The sequence below is a fragment of the Colletotrichum chrysophilum genome (assembly GCF_026319265.1).
Source record: "Colletotrichum chrysophilum strain AFK26 chromosome Unknown scaffold_12, whole genome shotgun sequence".
In the NCBI taxonomy this organism is placed as follows: Eukaryota; Fungi; Ascomycota; class Sordariomycetes; order Glomerellales; family Glomerellaceae; genus Colletotrichum; species Colletotrichum chrysophilum.
The window spans coordinates 138,532-146,984 of NW_026517299.1; the positions used below are offsets into that span (position 1 = coordinate 138,532).

The 8,453-nt window shown below is 55.4% G+C and overlaps 2 protein-coding genes across 2 annotated transcripts; both read right to left on the reverse strand.

Annotated features, from left to right (window-relative positions):
• Positions 1-237: 237 nt before the first annotated feature.
• COL26b_002412 (uncharacterized protein) lies at positions 238-1,602 on the reverse strand (the record flags this gene model as incomplete). The annotated part of the gene is made up of 5 exons (XM_053175333.1): positions 238-660; positions 730-1,031; positions 1,089-1,250; positions 1,331-1,363; positions 1,527-1,602. The coding sequence occupies 5 exons, from the start codon at positions 1,600-1,602 to the stop codon at positions 238-240; spliced, it is 996 nt and encodes a 331-aa protein (XP_053040639.1).
• A 3,634-nt stretch (positions 1,603-5,236) lies between these two features.
• Positions 5,237-8,453, reverse strand: COL26b_002413 (uncharacterized protein; the record flags this gene model as incomplete). Its single annotated transcript, XM_053175334.1, has 3 exons — positions 5,237-7,211; positions 7,317-7,927; positions 7,986-8,453. The coding sequence occupies 3 exons, from the start codon at positions 8,451-8,453 to the stop codon at positions 5,237-5,239; spliced, it is 3,054 nt and encodes a 1,017-aa protein (XP_053040640.1).

The window sequence follows — 8,453 nt, forward strand, 5'->3', positions numbered from 1 at the left end:
ATCCACTGGAAGTCAATGCCTGATATCATCCTTTTGTTGCTCAGTGTGTGCAACCAACTCCTGCCAAAAGCAACCGCAAAGTCCTACCACGCCGAACATGTCGTAGAGAGAGGTGTGTGGTGCGTGGTCTCATTCATATTCGTCATGAGTCGTTCCGTTGCCGCCAGACCAGTGGCATACGACGTATATCCGCCAGCCTGTGTACACTCAGGAAAGCCAAGTCGAATGAGGAGGCATTTAGGAAGCGACCATGGGGGTCTCCTTCTCGGGAACGACAGGCTCGCTGTTCTCGAACTCGCTGCTGGGGGCAGCGGGGAAGTCCTTCTCTTCAACCGCGGGGGCAGCAGGAGCGGGCTTAGAGACGGCCTCGGGAGAGGCAGAGCGACGGCCAATCAGCTGCTGGGCCTTGGCAGTGTAGTCGCCCATGTACTGCTTGGTGATGTTGGCAGCCTCGGCAGTGTGCTTCTGGGCGACGCTGCGGAACTGGCTCGTCTGCTGGTTGATGACCTCGCCGGCCTTGTTCAACTGGGCATCAATGAGCTCCTGGTTGGAAGTGTAGATCAGCGGGATCATGAAGACGGAAGTGGTGCCGATGAGGCCAAGACCCCAGAGAGGGACAATCTTGACGAGGTAGTAGGCGAAGAAGGCACCGAGGAAGGCCTGCGCGAAGATTTGGCGTCAGTCCCGATGATGTCAATAATTGTGGAGAGGGTCACGCGAGCAACTTACAGCAACGGAGGCAGTGACATTCTCGGCGAACAAGATGCGCTGGGCCTCAATCACGAAAAAGTTGATGAGCTCGTGGACGTCTCCTATCATCGCATCGAGCGTGTCTCTCGGAATGACGTAGTAGCGGCGGGGACGGAGCTGGGTGGCCAAGCCATTGTTGAGGACAAGCTTGCCAGCGACCTCGGCGAGGACGGTGGTGCCAAGCACCATCCAGGTAAGCTTCAAGCTGTATCTCAGGATGTCGAGGTAGCGAGCGGCGAAGATGAGGGTGACGATGGAGGCGTAGGCGATGGCCGAAGCACCTGGAGATTAGCTATTAGTCGGGGTCGGGCTTCAGACGGAACACGGGCAATACATACGAGGGTTGTTCCACGAGATAAGCTCGAAGAAGAAAGAATGGTAGTGAGTCAAAGGCTGGCCGGTGGCGGCAGGGTTGGCAGGCGTTCTGCGAGAAGCGGCGAGGTTGCCGAACTCAGTAGAAGCCTTTGCAGACTGATCCTTAACATTCTGAGCGACGGGGCCTGGAAGGGAGAGCCATCGGGTCAGTACTCGAAAAATGCGCCGCAAATACGTCATGCGTGGCAGGAAGTAGAATACATACCGTTGGCGAGCTGATTGTAGGCAGCGGCGGCATCTGGAGGGTGCGGGTTAGCTTATCACTGTCGCCAGTCGTGAAGGTGAAGCTTGAAACACTAATCGCCAGGTTAGCCGGAGGTTCCTCAAAGCCATGGATGCCGGGATCGGGAGTCGCGGGTTCGGCGAGAGTGCAGGAGCGGCGCGGCGATAACGTACCTTACTGTCCTTGGTAGCCTGGACGTAAGAGTTGCCGTTGGCAGAGGGAGCCGTGGTCGGGGCGTCCGGGAAGTCGGCCATTGCGATGAGATCACGACGGGTTGCTTGTGATGTTCTGTGTGGTGTTGTAGGTTGGAAGAGTTGGGTTGAGTGGTCGTGTGATACCGGGATCTGCTTGAGAAAAAGCTACAGCACGAGCAGCGGGCGGTGTTTCAAAGAAATCGGAGCTTGGGTTTGGTTTGCGTGGTGAGTGACGACAGCTGTAAGGTCGGTGGGAGGTAGACAGCAGATAAAGGGCAGGAAGAGTTACAAGTCCAGGTGTTAGGTTGTTTGTGTTTGTGATGATCTGGAGGAAAATCCGGAAGCTCAGGCAGATAAACCAGAGAGGTGTGGGTAGGAGAAGTAAGGCAGGTAGGTAAGCAGGCAGAGGTGGAAGGGAAGGGAAGGGGAAAAAAGACTTTGTGTGTGTGGTGCGGCGCGCGCCTGGGTTGGCAGTGATGCAAATGAAGATCAAAAAGAAAGGAGCACGCAGAGCCCACAGGGCCGTCCGTGCCAACGCCAGGTCCAGCGGCCCAGCCCAGCAGCACCTAGCATTTTAGCACCCATATGGACGCGAGAGCATTCGTCCCTTCCCCTTCTGGCGGGACAGTGACGCTCCTACCTCCAAAACAGGGCCTGGCGGCCGGCGAAGAGGGCCCACGTAGCGGGCAGGAGCTTTCTGTCCTTTCTGATATGGAACACTGAAGTCTAGCTGTCTCTCTCTCTTTCTCTCTCTCTTCTGTCACCTGTTTTTCCTCTCGCCCCTCCGACTTTCCCGTTCTCCCTTCTTTCCCGTCACCAGCTGGCGGGCTACCTCGCTTGCTCAGGACACTCGTTCACCGATTACACACGACGGATGGGTACCTTGCCTGTCGCACGTATCGCAGCGTCTGCCTTTTCTGCCCGCAGCTAACCAACTGCTGCCGGCGCGCCTGCAATCCACCACAATCAGTACGCCGTAGCTCCACCAGCGCGACCTGCACCCGTGGATGGGTCCTGCGCCGAGAGAGAGGAAGAAGTAGAGGGGCCCTCCCTTGCTCGGTCGGAGTGTGGCTAGTGCCCGCGCCAGCTTGGTTTCCACACACTTGATGACGCAAAAAGTGTGCCACAGCAACCAATCGACCACTCCAACCAAGGCGACCCATTGACTACCTCCCATTGACAGCAGCTCGGCGCCCAATGACGATGTATTGCCGTCGTCGTCTCCTTCAATGCCGCACCGTGGCCCCATCTTTGGCGTCATCCCACCGTAGCTGCATCCTCCTTTGCGGCGCTAATCATGCAGGCGGCATGTGACGGTCATCGCGTCCCTCCCGTCAGTTGCGTCGTCTGCGAGCCCAGACCTTTTACAAGTATACTTCTCCAGCCTGTCCTGTCCTGTCTTCCTGCACTCAATAAGTAGTGCAGGAAGCAGCATGTTTGCGCGCGGCTGTGGACTGGGGCACGTACAAAACGTGTGTTCACCATCTCATCATCGCAGCAGCGGTGCTAGCCTGGGGTAGAACCAGAATAACCTGAAACCATGGCATTTCGATGTCTGATGTGCTGATGTCTGTAATGTATTTTCACTGTCCTGCTTCCCGCCATCCCGGTACCGGCGTCCGGGTCACTTTACATGTCCGCCAGTCACTTTAGAAACCACTGTGTTGTCCCTCCATTCATCCAAGCCAGATTTCGAATCGCGATAGTAATCATGGAGGAGCAGGCATGGTCCTAGCTCGCAGGCGTACCACGTAGCGTAGCGCATTGTGGCCCGCCCTTTTTTAGCCCCTCCTGCTCAGCAACCAAAACTCACGATATCACCCTCAATCGCTCATCTCTTCCGTTGCCCAGGTTATTGAGAGGAAACCCACATAAAAACTGCGACAGCTCCGTCCGTGAGCAAAAGCGAACAGCGGAGTGCCCAAATATGTCAGAATTTGACATGTCCCAGGTGCGCAAGAACCCGCAGTGGGACGGCCGCCAAAACCGCAAAAAGAAGAAAAACCGATTACCATCAGACGAACCATGTGAAGCCCCAACCGACCGCTCTTCCGCCCATTTCCAAAGTCGAAAAAGCCACAAAACCCACCAGATGAACAATCGTAAATGCAACTCCACACGTAGTGCTCAAACCAGCTCGGAATCAGGGCCACGCCGTCTGCCGTCCGGTGCGGATCGGGGTCCGGGGCTTTTCCCTTGTGCCCCTCCTCAGCGGTGCGGGAGCACGTGCCCCAAATCTTTCCTTCCATTTCACACGTGCGAAACGTCGCCCGGACTCAGATCCATGTGGAAGAAACGACGCGACGTTGAGAAGGCGCTCATACGGGCATGCTATGATTTGTCTTTCTTTGGCACGTCTGTCATTATGTTCCGCTGGCTGTGTTTCTCAGAGGCAGTCCAGCACGAGACTGGCTTGTGTCCAGATCGAATGGCTTCCCAAACCTGACGGTTGCGGACACCATATACAATAACGAACCAAACCATACCGATGTGATGGTCAATACCCACGCATCCAAGTACTCTGCCAAAGAAAATACCGGTGACTGCAAGAAGACTTTTCGTCTCGTTAGTCTAGAGCATACTTAGGATCTTCCTCGACATACAAATCAAGGCCTGCCTCCTCTTCCAGAAGGGCACGCTTCTGGCGCCCACAAAAGTGACTGAATATCTCCAATTCCATGACTTTAAAGCTGGAAGTCCTAATAGGCGGTGCACTGAAAACTGCAAAGTGCCTTACCTTGAGGAAGTTTCCATACTTGCGTACGTAGACAAGATTACAACGTTGGCCAACAACATACGCCCTTCTTTTACCACAGCAATCCATCGTCAAAACCAGCGTATCCCAGCCTCAAGTCCCAGTGGATCGAGCGCCACTCTTTCACATGCTTTTGCTGCTTCCCGTTTAGGAAAGGCCCGTTGATCAAGGTGAGCTCCCCACCTTTTCAGCACGGTGCACCGCCACAGGGGTCCAGAAACCCAAAAACTGCAATCCGTTGCAACTGTGACGCTGGAGGGGAATTCGCCCCACTCAAGATAGGGGGAAACCGTTGGCTGTTTCGACATCGTTCGATGACCGGACGAAGATGCGTTGGTTGACGACGGCGAAATCGATGTTGCATCTAGCTTCCCATCTTGACTGAAGAGGAAAAAGAAATGACGGGAAAGAAAAAAAGGGATAACCGAGCAGAGACGCAGCAATACATTGTTTTGACTTCATGTCATGATTCAATTCTTGTCAACTAAAGGTGCTACTGGTAAACTAGTACTGTCTGGATCAGGTGAATCTTTCTCCCGGTGCTCCGTCCGTCTGCCCCGACGGGTTGAGGAGGGGAAAAAAAAAAAAAAAAAACCCGGCAGCGGCATAAAACATCCCTAGTCATAAAGACGAAAATCCATTCGTCTGGGGAGTATGGTTCCTCAACTCCAATGCCATGTGTGAGAATGGAAGTGAAAAAAGGGCAACAGTCTAGAATGCAATGAAGAAAAATGCTCCCCCAACGCGGAGCGCATGCCAGCGTCCGCGGATGCAAAGTGTTGCCTTTCTATGCGATGAGCAGGACGACGGGGCCACGGGGCCTGGTACCCATTGTGAATGCCGCCCCCAACCAGAATGCAAAATGCTCTAGATGCTCCGAATGCTTCCGTTCCGTTCCATGAGGAACTTTAATTAGGCCATGAATCGATGGCGGTGCGTCTATCGTCTCCAGCCCCAGAATCCTCCTCCCGCCGCGGGCGCGGGAGTCGCTGCTGGCGTCGGCGCCGGACTGGCGGGTTTGACAGGTTCTGTTGATGCGCCCGTGAGTCGGCCAAATACACCCATAGCGGCTGATGCGGCTGCTCCCGCGGCCGTAGGTGCTTCTGCTGCAGGTGCCGCAGCGACGAGACCGTGCGCTTTGCGCAAGCTCTCCAGTTTCTGCTTCATCTCTTCGGCCTCTTGCCTGGCAATAGCTTCGGCAGTCTTGGCTTGTACGAGCTCCAAAAGCAGCGCCTCATGCTGGTCGTCTGTTGGCGGTGGAGGCGCCGGAACCGGATGCGTAACGGTCGGGACGGTTGAATCGTGCGCCTTGATCAATGATGAAGATCGCTTGCTGAAAATTGATCCCGCTTGGGATGGCGTCGACTTGCTCCTACCAAGTTTCAGCTCTCTCAAGCCGGTGCCGCTTGCAGAGCTCTTCCTAAGTGGCCCGTCGCTTTCGTGGTGACTATTACTCTCCGCCTCTGCAGCCGATGCCCGCGCTCTCATTGTGTGTATCTGCTTCTCGAGTCGTTGCTTGTCCTGATGCAGGATGCGCGTGTGTGAATGCGACTCCCGCACTTGGTCTTTCAATGCAGAAATCTCTTGGTCCAAATCGTGTATCTTCCGGTCGTAGTTCTGGGCCTGCGACACCGCGCTAGCCAGCTGGTCCTTGAGTTGCTGCAATTCCTGTTGCATGTGCGACTTTGACCCGCCACTTGCAGACTTCCTGCGTCCATCGCTAACATGGCGCCCAAATCTTTCTTCGACGACATCGAGCATCTTGGAAAGCTCCTCGGGTGAAGGCTGAACCTGTTCGGTAGCCTTGGCATTTTCTTGTGGCCCTGAGGCCACATCTCCCCCGCCTCCCTCGCGTGCCTCAGTTGCGGGGTCGGTGGCCTTGAGAGTATCGACGCTCGCGTCGGTACTGACAGAGTCGTTGCTGGCCTTTTTGCGCAAGCCGTCTAACAGCGACCGCACAACCTGCTTATCCTCCTCGCGCTGTTCCCGTTCCTGTTGTAATTCGCTTGCGAGCAGGGCGTGATTTCGTTGCGCTTCGGTCAAGGCGGCGAGGAGGTCTTCGATCTGAGTGTGCAGATAATGATCTTGCGTTTTCTTTGCGCCAGTGGCATTAATGGACTTTGCGATGCCATTGCCGACCGGTGTCGATTCGCGGATGGAGGCATTGTCGTCAGTGTTGGATGAGTCGCGGGAGATGGTGGTGGCTTCGGTAGATGCAGAACTGAGTACGCTGACGGAGCTGGCTTCCATCGAATTGAGAGTAGAAGCCAGACTCTGCTTCGATGTGCTCCTGCGTAACATGCTCAAAGGCCGTGACGGAGCGGTGAGGCCCGGGCTCAGGGTGGAGGAAGATTTCGGGGAGATGATGGTGGAGGAAGCCCAAATGCGGCCCAGGAATCGGGACGCTGCAGAGGTCACGTCCGAGGAACGCGCCGCATTTGCACTAGCGATCTGCGCGTCTCGGTACCCCTGCTCCAACTGTGCCAATTTCTCGCGAGTAACGATACCCGATAAACTGACAAAATCCTGGACAAACTCATCTGCGTTGTAATGGTAACAATCCCACAGACCTCTCGAAAGGAGAAGTTGCATAACGTCCTCAAGCTCGGTGCACGCTAAAATCCGGGCATGATTCTTCTGCATCAGGGATAGGGCGACCCGCATAAGGGTCTCCGGGGCCCCCTCGGCAAAGATGACATCGTAGATGCGAAACAGCATTGGCAGGGGACATGTAACGGCAAAAAAGCTGAGGAACCACTGTGAAACGTACGCCGGATCGACCTGAAGTTCTTCCAAATGGTTCGACACCGGCGTCAGATGCTCGCGCAGAAGCTCTCGAAACTGATAGATGCGCACATGCAGACCTGACAGGTCTGGCAGGAAACAGCTGCGCAGATCATAACGTTCCATCAATCTGCCCATCCCAATGTTAGCTTTGACGTCGCATTACCACAGAAACAAGGTTTCTTTTCGGTCGGGAGCTGCCCAGAAGTTGGGATCAACTTTTATTGGCACTTACCGAACCAATACACAGAACGCCTGCTTATCGGGCATGTGCATCAATAGCGGGCCGACCAGAAATGCCAGCCCTTGGCAGTAACCAATTTTTGTGTCGTAGAGACTGAAGCATTTCAGCACCCGGCCCAGCATACGCTGTCCGTCGCCTTCCGGGTCGCGAAACATGTCGACACCGGGGAAACTCCGACCCAGATCTTTGCCAATGGTGGCTTCGTAGGGGCTCGTTTCGCCCGAGAATCGCTCGTACTGCTCTTCCAGCGCGGTATCTCTCGCGCCCGACATGCTTTGCCACACGACGCCCCGCAATGGCGGAGGGACACCTTTCCGGATCTTGTTAGATAACAACGTGGGCAAACGGGCAGCAGTTTGCTGGTAGTCCTTGACCAATGCTGCGTAGAATTCGAGGTCGGTCATCGGTGGCGGCGGGAGCATCGAGTAACGCAGGGCTGGGGGCGTCGGCCCCGTTACCATGTGCCGCAGTTGGGCCATTGATGGCGGTCTGGGGCGATTGGAAGCGGTGACTTGCTCAGTAGGCTGTACTTTGATGCTCTTCGGGTTCGTAGCCAATTTGTCGTTCTCTTTCTCGAGCATAGCCAGTAACATGGCCGTTGACTGTGTGAACAGTCGTTAGTTGGCCAAATAAGATATGATTTGTGCGGCGTTCACTCACTCTGTCGGTGTCTGCGTCCCTAGGTTCTTCTGCCTCTGTTTTTTGCAACTCGTCCCAGTTCACTTCTTCCTCTTCTTCGTCGTCGGGTGGAAGAGGGCTGATCACCTCGTCGAGTATGCCTATGGGTGAGACTTTCGTAGGTGATACCCTAGACACCAGTTCGCCGACCTCGTCACCCTCCTCGTCCTCGTAGTCCACAAGCTCGTCTTGGAGGGTCTTTGCAGCGTTTGTCACTGGCAAAGGCGTCGTCGGGTCACTTGGTGGTGTGGTATCGCCATCGATCTCGCCCTCGCCTTCGGCTACATTTGTGGCCCCAACTGGCGCTGTGCTTTCGGGGAAAGGTAGCTTTTCGATGCGAACAGTACTAGGTCTCCTCCTCGGCGGCGAGCGGGGGCCAACGTTGGTGTCTATAGACAAGATAGGCGGTTCAGAGAGCCTGACGGTTACCATGGAATCGTGGGCCTCCAT